Raw genomic sequence first — 21,577 nt, 5'->3', positions numbered from 1 at the left:
AATCATTTCTTACAGCTATCATGTCTCAACACTCAACAAGTTTTCATCTGAGCTCATAAAAGGCCAGCATAAAGTTCAAGGATGCCAGACATTACTGAAATTTCACATACAATACCAGAGGAGGTCAAGTTGCACAGCCTACCTTCTCTTCCACGTTCTTTCATCTTTTTATCTTGCTCGATTAACCACTTCAGAACCAAATGTCCAGCAGGATGTTCTGCTATGTGAAGCTGTGAGAGGTCAAGAGCACATTAATTAAGAAGCTGCCTTCATCCACCTGATATCACCACATACAGATAAGGTCTCAGGCAAGCTGAAAGTTCCACAAGGCTTGCTGCTGCTGCTAAGTCGCTTCAGTCGTGCCCGACTCTGTGCGACCCCATAAACTGCAGCCCACCAGGCTCCTCCGTCCCTGGGATTCTCCAGGCAAGAACACTGGAGTGGGTTGCCATTTCCTTCTCCAATGCATGAGAGTGAAAACTGAAAGTGAAGTTGCTCAGTCGCGTCCGACTCTTAGCGACCCCATGAACTGCAGCCTACCAGGCTACTCTGTCCACAGGATTTTCCAGGCAAAAGTACTGGAGTGGGGTGCCATCACCTTCTCTGTCCACAAGACTTAAGAGGTCTTTATTGAGAATGACTACTAGTCCTGGAAAGACAAGACCTACTCCAACCCCAACCAAAACGAAGACAAGTTATTCAAGATAACACAGCCACCAACACAGCTCACACACAGCTTCGCGAGCTCCAGACTGAATAGCTCTACCACTAGGCTCGTCTTAAGATCACACAAACCACTTTTCAGACGGTCATATGCAGTTCTGAGGAGCAACACAGTAGAAACACTGAAACCTGATGTTGCACGATGTTAAAGTACAGGTGCCTGAGGAGCACTGCCTGGTGAGCAGGATAAGAAACCATCTTTCAGCTTAACCTCCCTCCTTTTCAAGGGCCACATGAACTGTTCGCATAGAGATCAATCTCTCTGTGTCCAGTGTGGGAGACAAACTCTATCTCCTTACAGAGGAACTTTCAAGACACATGCATCATCCCAATTTCTTAACAGGATCTGCTCCATGATGGCAGGAGTCAGGGCATCTCTAAGACCCCCGGCCCATTTCTTTCCCCATCTCTTGTGTCAGACAACGGCCAGCTCCCCAAACATGTCTTTCCATCAGGAGCTCACAACCCTGCATGGGACGAGGCCCCAGCAGAATTTGGCTTCTGCCTTCCTCTTCCCTCTGCTCACTGATTTCCAGCCCCCTGTGCCTGCTGTTCTCAAACATGCTGAGCTCTTTACTTCCTCCAGGAGGCCCCACATGGCTCTTCTCTCTGCCTAGAATCTTCTTCCTTCACTCAGCTACCCATCTTCTGGGTCTCAGCTTAGCTTTCACTGCCCTGGGAAGTCCTCTGAGGACAAGTTGGTTCCCATTCTTACATAATCCCATAGAACCTAAAGTTTTCCTTCACACCGCTTATCTCTATTCTACAATAATCATTTGTGTACATATTTATTTAACTATAATGTTTCCCCAAATGGCATTCTCTTTTTTAGGTGGGGGTGGGGGGAGTGTGGGCCACTGCCTAGCACATAACTGGTGCATGAACCGATAAGCTTGAGATACAAGACAGAATAATACAAGGCCCAAATAACGTAAGCAAGAGCAATCAGAAAGACCAAAGAGGATTTTCCTGATGGTCCAGTGGTTAAAAGTCTCTCTGTCTATTGAAGGGACATGGGTCCAAGATACCACGTGTCAATGGGGTGACTAAGCTTGTGCACCATGACTACTGAAACCCACTCACCTACAGCCTGTGCTCTGCCACAGGAGAACTCACCACAATGAAAAGCCTGTGCATTGCAACTAGGGAGCAGCGAGCAGGAGCTGCTCTGGAGAAAGCCTGCACACAGCAACAAAGACCCAACACAGCCAAAAATAAATAATAATTCAAAAAAAAAGGAAAGGAAAGAGCATCAAGTTTCTGCTTGAGAGGGAGTTAAGAAAGACTTCATGGAGAAGGATTCTGAGGACGCGGAAGGATGAATAAGGCAGTTTCTGCAGGAAGAGTGCAGGAAAAGGGAAGTATGGGCAGCGCTGGCGACTGAGAAAAGAAGTACATACAAATGAAGAAGTACAAAAGTCCGCAGCAAATTCTAAACAGAATTAAGAACACAGAGAATGCTGGGAAGGCAGCCTGGGTCAGTCATGGACAACATTAACAGGAGTCTGGTTTTACTCTGCAGATAATGTAGAGCCATCAAAAGACAGTGAGTGTTAAAGTGAGTGTTAACAGCATTGGTGCTCTGAATTCACAAATTTCCAAATGTACTGTGGGTAAGGGGTGAGTGAACAATCACAAAAAGGCTCTTTCTAGCAGTGCTCCCAGAGACGGGAGTTTCTGTGGCCATGGTGGCTTTCTCGCCCATCTCACGGGGGCATCTCACCTCTCCGTCCTTGCCGCCGGGATATAGCTCTGCTGCTGCCAGGCTGGCGACAGCGTCCATGGCGGGCTGCACATCTCCCGTGGCGGTGCCCAGGATGTCAGCCACCAGTACGCACGCAGACTTATCCAGGACCACCTCCTGGGCGTGTCCCTGCAGGTAGCTTAACAAAGCTGGAGAAATGGACTCTAAGAGCTCTCGTCGGCGGATCTCTGTGTCTTTCTTACTGTGGGAACATGATGAATGAAGAATCAAGGTAAGATGAATAGCAAAGTTAATGTGGTGCTTTACTCATACAGAAACCTCTAAGGCTTTTAAGAGCTAATGTCCTGTTCTGCTATAATTGTCTGATTTCTGCTGTGCACATGGATAAGCAATTGGAGGCTGGGATATCTTTCATTTTTGGGTCCCCAGGATCTGAATAGTGCCTGGCACAGAACGGGCACTCAGTAAGTGAAGCTCGCCTTGTGTAACACACACACACACACACACACACACACACACACACACACAGAAAACTCAAACCAAGTAAAGACAACAACAAAATATCTCACAAGACAACACATGTTTAGATTACAGTATGGATTCTGCTCTCTAGAGGACTTGACTAACTGGTTGCTTTAAATATAAAGCAAAATCATAAAAAAACCACACACCCAGCCACCTATTATGTGCTGGGTCCCAGAGGCATTTTTTTGGCAGGATACTTTCATTTCCTTTTCAGGATAAAAACTTTTAAGAATCTGCCACAACTACAGGCTTAAAAATGGAATTCACCTTCGGAGTTTGAGGGAGGAAGCATGAGAGGTGGACACGTATGCCACTCAAAATGAATGAACAACCAGAGTGGGCTTAAGCCCTTACCTGTGTGCATTACCGTCTCCCTTCTGCAGAACTTCAATGATCTCTCGTACCGTGTGGGCAGGATCTCTGGGGCTTAGCAAATACAATAGGACCTTCCTTCCATATTTGTCATTTACTATGTTTGGCAAGGAATTGATAATTTCCTGTAAAAGTATAGAAACAGAAAGTGAAACTATACACTTAAACTATGCTTAGAATCTGAATGGAAAAGAAGGATACATAACTTCCCCCCAAAATAATGAAAAATGTATAGCTAGTTCTGAAATCGTCTCATTAAAGCTAAAGAAATTTCTTACACAAGGAACACAGAACTGCTTCTCTACTGGGACTAGCATTACTGAACAATCCATTTATAGCTGACTGACCAAGCCCAAGGACTTCAGGAGCTAACTCATTCATCGTAACCAATATTTCTTAGGCGGCTATTACTTGGGACACTGCTTGCTGGGGCCACTGAGCAGATACAGTTAATTTGCAGCTGCACTTAAATGCAGCATCAGCATTGATCGGGACCATTCTTCCTAGAATTTCCCCACTGAGATGTATGTGAACGGAGATAAAGAAACTCTGTTAAATAGAACAAGTGGATAAAGGCTTTTAAAGTTAGGTTACTTATTCATAGCAAATGAAGTATCGCATGGAAAACAAAAAGACGGGGGAAGGGAAATAACTGCAGAAAGACTCTATGGAGCAGTTACACATAATTGCTTTCTATGACATTTCCCATCAAGTTACCAAGAACAGTAACCTCCTTTTCTAGTTGTTTGAGTTTAAGGAACAAAGGCAATGTCATCCCCACCCCAAATGAGCTCCCGTATAGATTTGGTGATGTCTACTAAGACAGAGAAATCACTGTGTAAAAATGCCTTTATTCTAAATATGCAACAGAAAAATCATTAGCCTTTCCCTAACATTCCTATTTCTTATAAAACAAACCTAATAAATATTCAAAGCCACACACATCTGAACACCAGAGAGATTCTTCAGAACTGATTGGGGCCACAGAAAAACACCAGCCCAACCACCCACGTGTACAGAAATGAGGAACCCCGAAAGGCGGCGGGGGCGGGGGGGGTGGTGGTGCCACAGGACGACGCTGGGATGTTAGCCAAAGGGCTCTGACTAGTTTTGGTCCCCTGACTTTCCAACTCTAGCTTCTCTCAAAGAGAACATGTACCCTCATCAGGAAAGGAATTCTCTAGGAGACGCTATACGCAGATCTGCTGTTCTCTTAAGTGCCTATCAATTAGAATGAGATTAGTAATTTTAGTGGGGAAAAAAAAAAGCTGGAAAATACATACAATAGATATCACCACCTCAAAATGAATACAAATTTAGACCACTCAGAAAAAAATGAACTTAAAATTTCAGTAAAAAAGGGGAAGACAGAAAAGAAAATGTACATAATTTATCACGGGGATGGGAACTTTTCTCCAATTTCAAGGTAAGCTTGCCTCAAAGTAGACTCAATATATGGATTTCTGATAAAGAAGCATTTAGTGCCACAAATATGGGCTACCTTTAATGTGGCTTTTTCAATTTCAATTTTAACTAAGTCATAAAAGAAAACAAACACTTTAATTCAGTTGAAGGAAGAAACTGAGAATTATATGTAGCTTAGGTGAATTTCTACAATTGTTAAGACCTCCATAACTTTGCTGTCTTTAAAAAAACCCTCTGGGGTATTATACCTTTAAAACACTTGATTTTTTGAAGGGAAAAAACCAAAAAGGGAAGGTGGGGAGGGGTATGCTGTGAAGAACTATAAATGGCTGCTATTTAATGAGCTATTTTCTCTTGGTATAGGAAGAAAAGAGGGGTGGTATGAAGCCAGCATGTATTCTTCAATGCACTTGGCCTTCTCCATAGGTTCTACACTTAAGGGCTAGTGCAGTGTATTTAGCTTCGGCAGAAATGGTTTCACTTTAACACAAGATGCATATAAAACCCATGCAAAACTACTATTCAAGGACTAGCCCCCAAATTCACTGAAATTTAACTACCTTTCAGTTTGCAATTAAGGAATTTAGAATCTACATTCAGCTTGGTCTGTTTCTTGAAATAGTGTAATGTTTATAAACTAACAATCCTAAGAAACTAAAAAATGTTTACTTAAAAATGTGTCATTTAATTCTACCCCAACTCCTACTATCTTGGGGAAAAAAAGACAGTCTGAGTGATGCTGTATTATGGAGTTCTAATTCATTTCTATTTAACCTGGAGTACACAAAGGAGAGAAATTTCTAGATGATCACTTGGAGAACACCGAGTGGCAGAACACGCAGAGACAGGACGAGGGAGCTATAAAGCGCAGCTGATTTGTGTTGAATTTGGTCTTTGGGTTCAAGTTGTGTAGCCTTTGGAAAAACCTTAAACCTCCCTACACATCAATTCCCTTCTCTGTGCACAAGGATATTGATATACCTGCCCAACCTGTGGGCCACTACCGGGAGTAAATCAAAAACTTCACTCTGCAAACTGGGAAGTGCTATAATATCATTTTCTTCATAAAAAAAAAAAAAACTCCTCTCAATGTACAGCACCTTTAACTATGGAGACTAAATAAAGCTGATGGAGTCATGAGTTTGGCATCCTCAAAAGAGAACTCCAACAACAAAGGTTTAAATGTATAGGTTTTCAATTCACTTTCCCTCTGACTTAGAGAAAATCAAAACAATTTTAATTGTTGTAACTTCTTTCCCTTATTTATTTTACTCTAAAGCAGGTATGCCCAAAGAAAAGCAACGCCAAAGAATGCTCAAACTACCACACAATTGCAGGTATCTCACACACTAGCAAAGTAATGCTCAAAATTCTCCAAGCGAGCCTTCAACTGTATGTGAAACAAGAAGTTCCAGGTGTTCAAGCTGGATTTAGAAAAGGCAGAGTTCAAATTGCCGACATCCACTGGATCACAGAAAAAGCAAGAAAGTTCCAGAAAAACATCAACTTCTGTTTTACTGACTATGCCAAAGTCTTTGTGTGGATCACAACAAACTATGAAAAATTCTTAACAGATGGGAATATCAGGGCACCTACCTCCCTCCTGAGAAAGCTGTATGCAGGTCAAGAATCAACAGTTAGAACTGGACATGGAACAATGGGCTGGCTCCAAAATGGGAAAGGAGTATATTTAATTTATATGCAGAGTACATCATGTGAAATGCCGGGTTGGATGAAGCACAAGCTGGAATCAAGATTGCCGGGAGAAATATCAATAACCTCAGATATGCAGATGAGACATCCCTTATGGCAGAAAGCAGAGAACTCAGGGGCCTTTAGATGAAAGTGAAAGAGGAGAGTGAAAAAGCTGGCTTGAAACATTCAAAAAACTAAGATTATGGCATCCGGTCCCATCACTTCATGGCAAATAGATGGGGAAACAATGCAAACAGTGACAGATTTTGTTTTCTTGGGCTCCCAAATCGCTGCAGATGTTGACTGTAGCCATGAAATTAAAAGACGCTTGCTCCTTGGAAGAAAAGCTATGACAAACCTAGATAGCATATTAAAAAGCAGAGACATTACTTTGCTGACTAAGATATATCTGGTCAAAGCTATGGCTTTTCTAGTAGTCATGTATGGATGTGAGAGTCGGACCATAAAGAAAGCTGCTGCTGCTAAGTCGCTTCAGTTGTGTCAGACTCTGTGCGACCCCATAGATGGCAGCCCACCAGGCTCTGCCGTCCCTGGGATTCTCTAGGCAAGAACAGTGGAGTGGGTTGCCATTTCCTTCTCCAAAGCATGAAAGTGAAAAGTAAAATTGAAGTCGCTCAGTCATGTCTGACTCGTAACGACCCCATGGACTGCGGCCTACCAGGTTCCTCCGTCCACGGGATTTTCCAGGCAAGAGTACTGGAGTGGGGTGCAATTGCCTTCTCCATAAAGAAAGCTGAGCGCCAAAGAATTGATGCTTTTGAATTGTGGTGTTGGAGAAGACTCTTGAGAGTCCCTTGGACTGCAAGGAGATCAAACCAGTCCATGCTAAAGGAAATCAGTCCTGAATATTCCTTGGAAAGACTGATGCTGAAGCTGAAGCTCCAGCTCCAATACTTTGGCTACCTGATGCAAAGAACTGACTCACTGAAAGAGACCCTGATGCTGGGAAAGGTAGAAGGCAGGAGGAAAAGGGGACAACAGAGGACGAAATGGTTGGATGGCATCACCGACTCGATGGACATGAGTTTGAGCAAGCTTCGGGAGTTGGTGATGGACAGGGAGGCCTGGCATGCTGCAGTCCACGGTGTTGCAAAGAGTCGGGCGCGACTAAACTGAACTGAAGTGAAAGAAGGTATGTACACAAAAGAAAAGTGAAGGAAGAACAAAAGAACTCCCTTGTGAAAACCTGTGGCCATTCTGACCTTGTGATGGACCCTTGTCAGACTCTTTAGCATTCCTGTTTTGCCACCCTATTTTAAGAAGGAAAGGTAAAACTCAAAATGAAAAGTACACACTGGAATCAGGGTTAGAGCACACATGGATTTTCAAAGGAAGAAAGAAATGCAAAATGCCCATCCATGCCCATCCATGGTGCTCATTCTTCCATGGGAGGCTGTATGTGGATCACAAAGAAATGCAGACTGGCCTTAACCTTAAAGAGCTAAAATCTAGCAGAATAGGCAAGAAAACACAATAAAAAGTTAAAACTAAAGATATGGGATTTAAATAATGATTAAAAACAGAAATGTAAAAAGAAAGATCACTGGCAGTGATTGAGTGTTTTGTTTAAAAAATATGGTGATATATCCAGAAGTCCAACTTTTGGGCTGTACTCAAAAACTTGGGATGTGGTTATTAAAAGTACAGTTTTGGTTTTGTAAGATGGAAATGCTATGGAGATTGGTTGCAGAACAATGTGAATATACTTAATATCACTTAACTGTATACTTAAAAATGGTTAAGATGGAAAATTTTATCACAATTAGAAAGAAAAACAAGTTGGAAGACCTATCTCCATGGGGCTCACATTCCCAGAGATGGGAGCTGGGGTGGCTATCGCCTTGGACAAGGCACAGACACTCCCCCCATTTTCTTCACAGCGCCCCTACCACCCCTCCAACTTGGCCTGCCTCACTCATTTACCTGCCTGGTTAATGAATGTTTCTGAGTGTGTCAGCCCTGGGTGAGACCACAACTAACTGCTAAATGAACAGATGGCAAGGACAAAAACCTGTAAGAGTTGAGACGATGTGGACAGCAGGTCCAGTTGGGAGATCAGAGAACACTATGTGGAGATTAAACTGGAGCTTGGTTTTAAAGAGAAAAGGAGGAGTGCTTGTTAGGCTACAATGTCAACCTGACATTTCAGGAGAACCAGTTACTCTGAATAGAGTGCTTAGCAACACTAAGCTTTCTTGGCTATTTTTATAAGCACTGCATAATGCAACAGGTTTTGTAGTGGCTGGGCGGTAACACAGACACATGACTCTATAAACATATGGGCAGCCTATCTGGCAACCCTCAGTTCTGCTAAGTAAATGCCTCAGAGAAATGAGGAGACATGCAAGAATAATTATAGAACTGTTTGCAATAGCAAAAAATAATAACAGTGTTTAAAAGCTTTAAACACTATAAACCACCTAAACATCCATCAACAGAAAAATGGAAAAATCAACTGTGGTGTATTCATATAGTAGAAAATTATTCGGCGTTGAAAAATGAACAGTTTGGAATAATTGTGAGTAAACCATGGCCTGTGCTTCCTGTGAGTTAAGAATATATATTTTTGAACATTTTAATGTGCTGTTAAAAAAAAAAGCAAACAAGAATATGCTAGAGACCAGATATGAGCCACAAATCCTAAAATAATTACTATCTGGTCATTTACTAAAAAAGCGTGTTGACCCTGATGATGAGTGACAAATAATCCCAAAGGAAAGAGCAAGTTGCTGGAGAAAGCACACATCTCTTATATAGAATTTGTAAACATGTAAATACTGTAAACATTTACATATAGCAAAAGGATAAGGGAATGCACGCAAATAGTAAGTACCAATCCATCAGAACAAATATGAGAGGATGCGAAGGGGGGTGGTGTATATATATATTAAAAAAAAAAAGGACACAAGGGTCTTGAACTTCAACTCTATTTGGCAAGTTTTACTTCTGCATGCCCAGTCAGTCAGGAGGCTAGGTGTTCACTGTTATTATCCTTTATACCTAACTGTACGGCATCTTAGAGATAATACATGTAAAAGTATGCATCAATATTTATTCACTCTCAAAGGGCAACTGGTTGGTGTACTCACTTCCTTTCGAGAGACTCACTGCTCTCAAAGCAGCTGCACCACACCAACAATTCCAGAACTGGATTTTTAAGTCTTCTTATTTTGGAAAGCAAAGTAGGTGGGAAACAGCGAGTATCCATTTTGAAAGGTGAGGGCTCAGCTAACCAGGCTGTGATTTCAACCTGACATTTCACGAGTCTGGTTACCCTAAACAGAATGCTTAGCAACACTAAGCTTTCCTGGGTATTTTTAAAAAGCACTGCATACTGCCACAGGTTTTGTGGTGGATGGGTGGGGGAAATGCAAGCACAATTAGCATTCCAGAATTTTATCACTAGCTACAGAGTTTAATGATACACAGAACCCAGTGAGCCTTTGTCAGCTAGAGGCAAGACATCAGCAAATGAGGCCATTTTCAGGGTAAGCTGCCCTAAGTATAAGAAAGTCACTAGGAACATGGGTTAAACAGTTGTGGGAATCAAGCTGATAAGCACGAGGAATTAAAACTGTTTCAACAGCAACTGTAAGTGGGATAAATCTTTGGAAAAAATAAATCTAGCAGACAATTGTGGCAAATTCTGAAGGAATTGGGTTTCTCTTAAAATCCATTTGGAACAGTGATGCAAATTTCAGTTGTCATGAAAATATTAAACAAAAGCAAGTATTCAATAGCCCAGTCTGTTTCCATTTTCATGAAACAACTTTATTCATTAGCCAATCTATGGCCTCAGATTTCTGTCACTGGAATGAAAAACAAGCATTATTTATTGGAGTCAAAAGGGTAATAAAGTCACAAGGAACGTGTCAAAATACTCAGTGACATGAAAGTCTTGCCAACTTGTTTCTTCCCACAATCCTATTCCAGAGAAAGTCATTACAATCTTAAAACAGTCAAGGGAAAAGCTGGAAAATGACAGCAAGGGCATGAGAAATTCACACACTGGGACGTACAGCGGCTTCTAAGAAAACAAATCTCCTGCCCCTTCACTAGTTGGGATATTCTCCCTAATCACCCAGCTCTACTGGTCCAGACAGGATTAAGAGAGGGCTCAGCACCACCACAGCCAACAGGGCAATCCTCTTTCTGAACATTCATATGCTGCTCCCTGCAGACAGTACGGAAGCAGCTTCTGTCACTGAGATGTCTGCAATGACCCCATCTATGTCTAACACCCTTCAGATGAACAACTGGTATCTATACAGATTATGTGGTTTTAAAACCCTTCCCTTATCCCTTCCCCTACAACCTGTATCACAGACCCAACACCACTTGTCTGCTAGAAATAAAGGAAGGAAAAATAAAAGCAGATCACAGGATCAGAAGTCAGAAAAGTGGGCAGTAATTAAAGAACGAAGAAAATTATTTCCTAATGCAGTTTCTACTTTGGTGCAGGTTTTTTCATTTTTTCTTTTTTTAAAGAGAATATTCAGTTTTTCAGAGGGCAAATTTAGTTAGGACAATGTATTGATAAGGCAGGACAGATGTATTGATAAGCTGTGCAGAGGTAGTTTCTCCAAAGGGAGAGAGAAAAAGGTCGTGGATATCTTCTGCCTGGGGGAACATAAGTTCCTGAATAACTGAAGAATTACTATGCAAATAAATTTCTGATCAAATCTAAACACTGCATTGCTGATTTTTCATTTACTATAGGGTTGGCCAAAAAGTTCATTAGACTTTTTCTGTAGTACTGTATGGAAAAACCCAAACGAACTTTTTGGCCAACCCAAAATCATATGGTCTAGAAAGTCATGCTATCCTAATTTAAGCAGTCTTTTACATGTTTAAAGCAATATTAATTAGTAATATCAAGTAACAAGATTATGGTTTGTACAGGAATAAAGCAACCCCCAAATTAGGCTTAACTAAGGCAACTAAAAAATAACAAATACTGACAGAAAGCACACTTTACACATCTATGTGTGAAATCAAACTTAAATGTTTAAAAATGATATATCCATTTAACTTAAATTCAAGACCATGCAAATTACTTACAGATATGATTATCTGTTTCACAAGTTTCGTATCATCAATACAATCAAAGGCCGCCAGTAAAACCAAGTGGGAATATTGGCCCTGTAGGAATTAGAAACCAGTAAAGGTTAAAAGATACACAGATTCTCCCTTTTCTTTCACCCATGGAGTTACTTTATTAAGGTTATCAACCTGACAACTTATCGAGCATAACAGAAATGGGATAGGTAAAAGTCACTCAAAGAAAAGTGCTCTCTTATCAGGACCTAGTTAATTACATTCTAGCTTGAGTAACAAAAAGAAAGAAACAGATGAGCACATTCTTCAATATCAAACAGCTGAGTCTCATTTTTGAAACTAACCAGATATCTCTCAAAAACAGGTATCCTGTTAACGAATAGCTACTTTAAAATTAAATTCAAAAGAAAATTACAGTCAAAGTGGGAGGGAAAAAAAGGAATATATAATAATATGTTAAACTATGTATAGCATTTCAATTATGAAAATAAAAATAAAATAATATATATAAAATATACATAATACACACACAAGAAATCCTGGAAGGAAAAATACTGTTACCTTTGGGTTGAAGGATTACCAATGATTTTTCACTTTCTTTTGAAAAATTACACAATTGCTTTAAAATAATCTTATATAATTAAAATAGAAACACTAAAAAAAACTAGAAGAATATACTTATATACTGCATATGAGAATAAGATAAAGTGAATTGCTTTTAAAAATTACAGCATGAGACTACATAAATATACATTAGGACTTGCACAACTGTCACTCTTTAAATAACAGAATTATTTTCATAATGCTGACAGTGTCCCAAAGATTTAAAGAATTTCTACTTTATGTTAAAGAAGAGTTTTCAAAGCTTGTGGCATATTTCGTTTCTATCCCAGATGATGATATCTTTTTTTTTAAACTCTAGAGGTATTTGACTTTTGCTACCAACCAATGGGTTTCCCTGATGATATATATATATATATATATATAGAAACAAAATGCTCCCTGAGATTGATTAAGTGAAGGAAACAAAGTAGAGAACACTATGCTTATAGTACACAGCCACTGGTTTTCTGGTTCTTCCACACACGGAAGTGTGTGCAGTGCAAAATATCACTGGGTGAATACAGAAGATGGAACAGAATTCAGGTGAGGAACAGACAATTCTACAATTATAGCTGTAAGTTTTACGACACTTCCTCAGCAACTGACAGAAGTAGATAGTGATAAATAAGTCAGTACAAAAACATCCATGATCTGAAAACACTACCAATCATTTTGATCTAACTGACATTCATAGAGGACCTCAGCTACACATTCTTTTCAAGACATTAAGATAGACCATATGCTGGGCCATAAAATCAGTCATAAATTTTAAAAGACTGAAATAATACAGAGTATGTCCTAATATATGGAAATTAAACACTTCCAAATAACCCAGAGACCAAACCCATGGACAGTATTAGTTTATCTCACCCCCTTAGAAGCAACTCCTTAAGACAAAACAGGCACTGCATTGCTAATTTGTTAACTTTGCAATGCCTTGTGGGGATTTGGTTCTCCAAAGAAAAATTATTGTTGATATAACAAAATTGGAAAAAAATCTAACTTTATTACTGAAGACTGTCTTTTACTATTAATACCTTTCATAACTTTCTTTTTCTTTTGATGTCATTTCATTTTTAAATTTTTCTTTTATATTGGAGTACAACTGATTTACAACGTTGTGTTAGTTTCAGCCGTAGAGCAAAGTGATTCAGTTATATATATACATGGAGTTCTCTGTGCTACATAATAGATCCTTGTCGATTATTCATTCTCTATATAGTAGTGTGTATATGTTAATCCCGAACTCCTAATTTATCCACTCCCCTCCAAATAAGGGAACTTTCCAGTAACATTCCATTTTTATTCATTTCTAAATCAAAATATTCAAATTAAAATGCTATACAAAAAGATTTAATGATGAATCATAAAAATTTCTCACACTTTGGAAACAACTCACTAGAGAATCTCTTACTCCATTTTGTTCCAAGCAAGTTGGCTGCCTTCTACGTGGTTTTGTACCCTCTTCCTAGTCTAGAACCCTACAGAAGATGACAGGTATGTATATAATCTCAGAGCTCTAATTTACCTGAGTTTGAATTATCATTTACTATATCAAGTATTCACTAGATGCCAACAGTGCTTACTGGAATTTTTTACAGGGAAAAGTTGTTGATATCACTCATTTTTAGTTCACCTGCAAATTAGAAGCTATAAAACATAATATAAAAATAATTCAAAAACTGAAAATTAACGCTTATTCCTACATACATTTTAGAATTACTATGGAAAATGATTTAGTTTATTTAAATACAGAGATATTATTTTTTGAGGTAATTATTTCCTCAGAAGAAACACATTTTATATCCTCTAATTTCATTTGAAAAGCTGTTAAAATATCTCCAAAAGATTTCAAAGAATTATAAAACTTAGAACTAAAATTGTCTTTGACCACACTAAAGATTTAATTGAAGAAAAAAGAGAGACAAGTTTCAATTTCTGTTATGTATTTGATGATAATGAAAACAGGTAACAAGTTTCTGAAGCACAGTTTCCCTAGAGACTAAATATTAAGGTCTTCAAAATTATCTAATAAAAATGGAAAACTGCCAAAGTACAATGTCAGATGAAAAACAAACTCATTTTGTATAATTTAATAATATGTAAAAATACATGTATATGCATATATTTAGATTATAATGAAATAACAAGTAATTTTCTTGATAATTTTCTAAATTTTTCTAATTTCCTATAATAGTCACAAATGCATTTTACTATTAAAAAGTATTTAAAGAGATATGCAGTTTTTATACTTACATTAGCCACCTTTTCAACATAAGTCTTCATTGTTTTCACAATCACTTTTCTGTCCTTAAAAAAGAAAAATTGTCTCAATGAACTTACAGTTACAGATTTAGTTATAGAATAGATATAGATTAAGGTATTTCATAGTTAGAAATTTTATATAATCCTAAACTTCCACTGGAATAGCATACTTTTCATTAGTGAAAACAGTTATTTACCCAGAACAAAAAAATGCAATATACTATAAGAATTTCTCTCAGAGATACTATAATCTGAGACTTCTTCGTGACATTCCATTGAGACATAAATATGGAACCATGAAGTTATCAGCTGCAAGGCAAGCCTGGTAAAACTACCTTCCTTTATACTAAAAACTGAGATCCCTCTTTCAATATCTGAGCTGTCTTCATATGCATAAAAGTCAAGCATATAGATGGCATTCAATACATTATTGATTGAACAGAAATTAAATTTGTATTAAAAACTGGACAAAGTACAACTGTCCTTTAAAGAAGAACACACCAGTCAAGGAAATGAGGATCATTTCTATTAAGCTTCTATAATTAATATGGGTCTGTAGCATTTCCCTCACAGTACTTAAGACCCAGAGGAGCAATGCATGACTGTACATTTTCTTTTCTTTCCTCGTCCTTCCCAGCACCAAGATCATTAAATAACGAATCAAAGAAACTGACAGGTATCAAAACTTCTAAGAACCCGAACATAAACACTCTTTGGGCTTCCCTGATGGCTCAGTGGTAAAGAAACTGCCTGCAATGCAGGAGACACAGGTTCAGTCCCTGGTCGGGAAGATCCCCTGGAGAAAGAAATGGCAACTCACTTCAGTATTCTTGCCTAGAGAATCCCTTGGACAGAGAAGGCTGGCAGGCTACAATCCACTGGGTCACAAAAGAATTGGATGCGACTCAGCAACTAAACAACAAATACTGTGTTTATTTGCTTGATAGATCCCTTCCCATACAATGACAACACAAGGTTTTCAAACTTGAAGACTCCAGCAGAGAAGAAACAAGAGGCTCAAAGAGGAGCCAGTTTCTGTGAAGCCTTGAGGTACAACTTTGCAAAGATAATGCTGTGCACAATAGGGCAAGACCCCAAGGAGACTGAAAATGTCTAGGAGAGGCAATTCCTGACTGACCCTCACCTTGGGCGTGCCATGCCAGAGGCAGTGCATGGCCACTCTGGCGCCATCGTGCGTGTGTGCCAGGTACACCACTGCTTCTCGGATGGCTTCAATCATTTCCTGGGGAATAAATGCAGTCAGGACTTTGGTTTACTCTTTTTGCTTTTTCACAGTCTGTCTAGTAAGGAGCAGTAATGCACAGAGAATGAAAGGCAGAGAAGTATAGGTATCAAACAACTTAATTTTTAATTTTGTAGACAGGCATGCACACATATAACTGCTTCCTAGAAACATTCTTTTTCTATCAAGAGCAGTAAACGTTGCCCACAGGCAATTTCTATTAAAATACCTGAGTTTCATCAAAGTCTATTCAGAAAAGTATGTATACAGTGGACCCTGAGTGTGATTTGAACCAGAAAGGTTCACTTACACAGGAATTTTTTTCACTAATATGTACTACAGCACTATACCATCTGCAGTTGGGTAAATCCCCACCCCTGATGGCGTAGGGATGATTACAGGTGGGCTTCTGACTGAGGACAGAGGACAGGAGTGTCCGTACCCCTAATTCCCATACTGTTCAAGGGTCAGCCGTATATGTATAGTATATTCTCAATGACTTTTCATGAAAAAAGAAATCTAAAAACTGGCTGTGGTATAAGAAGAGAGCTTTTAACTTAAAAAGCCAGATAAAATAAACGTTCTTCCAAAAAAGTCATATATAATGAGCAGAAAGTAAAAAAAATAATTTTGTCTGAAAACGTTTTTTCTTTTTTTAGTTTATCAACGGATTACCTCTGGAAATCACATTACTAATTCACCTTCAAGACACTTAAGTAACATTTCTCTTAAGAAAAATTAATCTCTATACTGACTTTTAGACTAGGCCTTCACTTACCTTTTAGTAAAACCCAGTCATTAATGACCTTTTAGTAAAACCCAGTCATTAAAGCATTAAGAGGTAATTTTAGCTATTTTTAGTCTTCATTCTCTATTTTCAATGTATACATATATTTTGTAATTATATTTGGAAGGCAAGCATGTAGGACACGATGAGTTCTGCCAGCTAACAGCTGCAGGGACAGTTTAATCCATTCCCAATTTTAAAAATTTATATTAAATAAACACAAAATCTCCTGCCAGGAAGGAGGAAAGCAGCCTATTTTTATCAATAAGGAACAAAAAATTCCACCCATAACTATCTTACAACCCTTTTCAAGAATAAAGCTTTCAGCTTACATATCTAAACTTATGAAACTCTTCAAAGCTATCCAGTTGGAAAAGAAAAAGAAAAAAAAACAAAGCTATCCAGTTGGGGAGTTACACATATATACCAATCATGCTTCTTTCATCTCCAAAGGTTTTTTTTTTAATCTCTCTATTGAAAATGCCCCAGGGGCCACAAAGATTTGTCTGTTTACTTTATATTCACACTGAGTTCCCAGTGATTTTTTTGGCTATTACTAAAACACATTCAACACTAAAAAGATAGACTTTATGGAATATATTAAAATGATCATTTTCTCAGTTCTGAAAATAAAGTCCTGCCTCAGAAAATCCAGAACTGTGAAATACTGTGCAGGAAACGAGAGCGACCCTTCCAAAGAGAAGCAGCAGCTGCTACGGTCACTGAACTATGTGCTTAGATAGGTGGCTATACTTGGAAAACTATTTTGCATGTCAATTTTGAGAGGGTCAAAATTTCTATGAATGTTCAATCTGGCATATTTGTAAAAAAAAAATGTGAATCTCATTATTTGGTTATTGCTTATTATTAGAATGAGAACAAATGGACAATGAATTCACAGTATGATGAAGCAAGCAAAATTCAAGGGACTAAATGAATTCTCATCTATACTCCCATCATTGACTTAAAGGGCAGTGCAATTTACCTTCACTCTCATGTAAGGTCCAGTCTTTCACGGTCCATTTAGTTTTACCTAAGTATCCTCCAGTCACCTTTTAACACCAATATAATTTCTTTTTTTTTTTTTGGTATCAATAAAGGTGAATTTCAAACTCCTTAAATGCTGAATATTCCATGTGTTAGTTAATTTTCTGATTATGTTAAGCTAGAGTATACTCTCTAGATTGTAATTAAAATATGAAAATTCAACGGAACTGATCAGGTCTACTGTCTTTCTAGCAAAAGTCTAAATGGAATTTAGTCTAAATTCCATAGACTAAAAAGTCTAAAGGGAAGAAGTAGACTTCTTCAAAGGAAGTAGAGAGCATTAACTTTTCTAAATAAGGAAACAATTCTTTAAAAATTTCAAAAACCAATATACATCAAAGAAGTATTTCACATTTTTACACAGCACTCAATGTTTCAGTTTAAAAACTAAAAGCAAGAACTTACTGATCTTAGCTTTGGGGGTGCATAGGTGAAAAAGTCCAAAAATACTTTATGTACCAGTGAGTGCTTAATCACAGCTTCTCTGAAAACAGAAAAAACGAGTCAGAAATGGTAGTATAATAATACAGAGACAGGTAACCTTGGTTGTCCTAAAATAATCAAAACAACTGAAATGGTTTTAGCAAATGTCATTTGTCATAGATTATCTTCAGCAACACCAAGACTTGAAAAAAACCTTCAGACCTATAAAGATATTAGTGCCATCTACAACCAAGACCAGAATACAAATTTCTAGTACCTAATCAACAAATATGAAATTACTGTTCAAAACACACTCAATTTTCTAAAATAAAGCCATTAACTTTCTTTTACCCAACAATGGACACGTGATTAGAAATCCAACGTGAACTATATTTTAATGGCTCTTTTCCTTTTGTCATGCCTTCTTTATAATGTATCCGTTTTACAAAAACATTTCAGGCATTAAAACCTAAACAGATCAAAACAGTATCAGCAATTGCAACAACACCTAACTGATCCAAGCCTCCTAGTGTGACACATGATGAATTCAGATGTACAGTGTAGGTTAATGATCAGGCACCAAACTTAAGTTCACATGTAATATCCAAGTAGAAGGCAAAAATAAACTGTTTTTAATGGCAAAGCACTGCTCTGAGTGCTTTAGAAATATTAACTCGTTTAATTTTCATAAAACTCTATGAAATAAATACTATTATTACAATTATATGGATAGGGAAACTGAGGCACAGAGAAGTTAAGTTGCCCAAGGGCACAGAGTCAGTAATTGAGGAAAGCACCAGGATTCACAACCCAGGAAGTCTGGTTTCAGAGCAATGCCAAGTAGGCCACATGCATGGACTTTAAAGTCTCACAATCCAATTTATATAGTAGACTGTAACTGGCAAACTATTCACCTTTCCTATGCAAAGGCTACATAAAACTTTCCCCTTTCAAATGCTATTTGTTAATAAAAAACAAAAAAAGTTTTCTTACTTTTGGGCCATTGGAGTTAGAATCTGTTTCATTTCCTCCATGATAAGCTCTAATTTTTCTGGCTGTACCTCTAATACTTTGTCCAGAGTTGGGTGATCTGCTGACTGCAACAGAAGAAAAATCAAGCCCCTCTAAATTTGATCAAGTTTCTCCAACTTTAGAACAAAGAAAATCACTTAGAGTCATTTTACATAAACTTAAATTTTTAGATGTCCCATATTTACATAATAAAACCACCTCTGTGGACACACTCAGAGTAATTCCTGATTGTATAATTCTCACTGGATGTACACCATTGTACTTACAGGCTAAATAACCAACCAAATCAACAAGCCAGCCAGTAAAGACCTGCCAAGCACTTCACAAGTGCCTATTCACAAGACCAAGTAGTCAGTTAACAAAGTCTTGCCACCATGTGATTAGCTGGATATTCCTAGAGTGACTGTGACAAGGGAGCACTAAGTTCAAGCCAGGAGCTGAAGTAGCAGAAGCAACCCAGGAACCAATCCATCTCCCTTGAGATAAATGTGTGCACTTGTGTCTAAGGTCTGAACTAGATCCCTTAACTGTCCTAGTCCCACCACTAGCCTTGCAGTACGCCCAGGGCTGGGTCTTTCCACTCTGCATCCTCTCCACGTAGGACCCGGAGAAGGGTCATCCACAGCCAACAAGGAGCTCACTGCCCTTCAACCAGGGCTGGTTAGCAGGTGTTTACAAAGCTCCTTTAAGAATCTTCCTAGGTCTATCTGACTACTGTGGCAACAGAAGTCCTGAAGCAGTACACAAGGGTACCTCCAAAGGAGTCACGCAAGCAGTTTTAATTTATAGGGGGTTCAAAGATCGTGCTCTGGGAAAGAGAAATTTAAGTATGATCCCTTACTCAATACACCAGAGACAAAATACTCCAAGAGGATAAAGGCCAGGAGACAGTCTCTTAAAGGAACAACCAAAGGAAAAATACACTCTGAATATAGGGCACTAGACGGGAAGGAACAGCACAAAGGAAAAGTAAATCTCGAGGAAAAACCTGTCTGGAGGCATCACCTTGTAAAGCTGGAACGTGTTCCCATAGAGTTCTTCCGTCAGCATGTTCCTCTGCTCCAGGACGGCTTTGTCATTGTAGGCGTACTCCACAATGGCAGACGCTTCTGCGTGCCGCAGGAGCTTCCTCACGTGGCCTTTAAAGCTTTGCATTATCTCTGCGATCTGGGCTTTACTCCTAAAGCCGATGTGACCACAGGAAAAGTAAGTGATACAAGGAGAAAGCTGGGTGCCGACAAAACACAAACACTTCTCCTGGGGCTGCTCATCACTATGTGTGGGAGTGGCTACCCCAGAGAAACGCTGTGAGGAGAACTAAATTGCCTTGTATTTCTACCTTGTATTTCCTTGGTTTTTTCCCTCTTTTTGGCCATGCTGTGCAGCTTATGGGAATCTTAGTTCTCCAACCCGGGATTGAACCCAGGCCCTCAGAAGTGAAAGCGTGGACTCCTAACCACTGGACCACCAGCAAATTTTCTTTGTGGCTTGGGGGGCAGCCTGCCTAGGTTTGAAATCTGGCTCTGCTGACCAGCTCAAAGTGCCTGAGCAAGATACTTAACTCCTCTGTGCTTCAACTTCTTCAGTCATAAAATAGAGAGAATAAGGTTACTGTGAGGATAAATGAGTTAAGACATACTGAGAACTGTAAGCAGCACATAGTAAGTGCTCAATAAATGTCAGTTCCCATCAGGAAATTGCTTAGCTTGAAAGAAGTTGGGTAGAAGGAGAAAAGGAGAAGGTAAAAGTCAAAGTTGCAGGATAATATGAATAAACATATTTCAGGATTCTCTTTTAAAACAGGACTTAATCACAAGTATTTCTATTCTATCCTAAAATAATCAAGAGACCAATAATTCTAGGCAGGAATACAGTTTTTAGGAATTTGCCAGCTGGACTGTTTGGTTGTTGGTTAGCATATTTTGGCACATTATTATACTTGGGAGGGCAAGACAAGTATTAATTCCACCTGGTTTAGGAAATCCTCCTATCTTGACATTTCCTAACCTGCTCACCCTGGTTAGGTCTACTCACCAGCCCCTCCCACCACTCCAACCTCTAAATAACTAGTGACTAATTACAAGCTCATTATAACCGTTTCTCTTCTTCCAGGACTTCAAGATATACTTGTAAGGTCAATGAAGGTAATACTACCTTTTACATTATTTCAATAACTGCTTTTTAAGACCATACTCCTTGCAAACATTACCAGCATCTGCTTAAGGCTACTATTACAGTCACAGATTTTTTTTTTTCTTTTTTTTATGGTCACAGATTTTTAAGAAACATTTGCATACAATAGGTTATCTAAATCTTAAAAAAAACTAATTAAAATATTTTATAAATAAAACAACTCACCCATACATGAGAAACTTCTTAACAATATTTCTGGAATATTTAGCTTTACTTAACTCAACCAAATCACCTGAAAAACAAAATACATTACAATGATTGGGTAACCTCCAGAAACGAGGACAGAACTGAACGCACGATCCTGGGAACACAAACAAATAGCTCCTTATTTGTCCCAGGCAAAAAACAAACAAAAACAGAAAAGGTCCTGCAGAGGACACTCTGCTATTCCTCAACAGAATTCTTTTTCAACACAGTATTGAGTATTTCAAGAGAAAACAAGCAATTTTATACCAATGAT

The 21,577-nt window shown here is 38.6% G+C and overlaps 1 protein-coding gene across 2 annotated transcripts in view; it reads right to left on the bottom strand.

Annotated features, from left to right (window-relative positions):
• PUM3 (pumilio RNA binding family member 3) overlaps positions 1 to 21,577 on the bottom strand; it is a 40,100-nt gene that overhangs the window by 5,065 nt on the left and 13,458 nt on the right. For both annotated transcript variants that reach the window (XM_052645086.1, XM_052645085.1), the window contains exons 7-16: positions 21,283 to 21,349; positions 19,930 to 20,104; positions 18,886 to 18,989; positions 17,875 to 17,953; positions 15,537 to 15,635; positions 14,384 to 14,437; positions 11,528 to 11,608; positions 3,308 to 3,450; positions 2,447 to 2,669; positions 143 to 230 (exon numbers count right to left, since the gene is read on the bottom strand). In XM_052645086.1, the coding sequence (XP_052501046.1) occupies positions 143 to 230; positions 2,447 to 2,669; positions 3,308 to 3,450; positions 11,528 to 11,608; positions 14,384 to 14,437; positions 15,537 to 15,635; positions 17,875 to 17,953; positions 18,886 to 18,989; positions 19,930 to 20,104; positions 21,283 to 21,349 (1,113 nt within the window). The remainder of the gene's footprint in view (positions 1 to 142; positions 231 to 2,446; positions 2,670 to 3,307; positions 3,451 to 11,527; positions 11,609 to 14,383; positions 14,438 to 15,536; positions 15,636 to 17,874; positions 17,954 to 18,885; positions 18,990 to 19,929; positions 20,105 to 21,282; positions 21,350 to 21,577) is intronic.

Source organism: Budorcas taxicolor, chromosome 8, assembly GCF_023091745.1.
Source record: "Budorcas taxicolor isolate Tak-1 chromosome 8, Takin1.1, whole genome shotgun sequence".
Classification (NCBI taxonomy): domain Eukaryota; kingdom Metazoa; phylum Chordata; class Mammalia; order Artiodactyla; family Bovidae; genus Budorcas; species Budorcas taxicolor.
The sequence above is the reverse complement of the archived record's forward strand: the minus strand, read 5'-3'. Positions and strand labels throughout refer to the sequence as shown.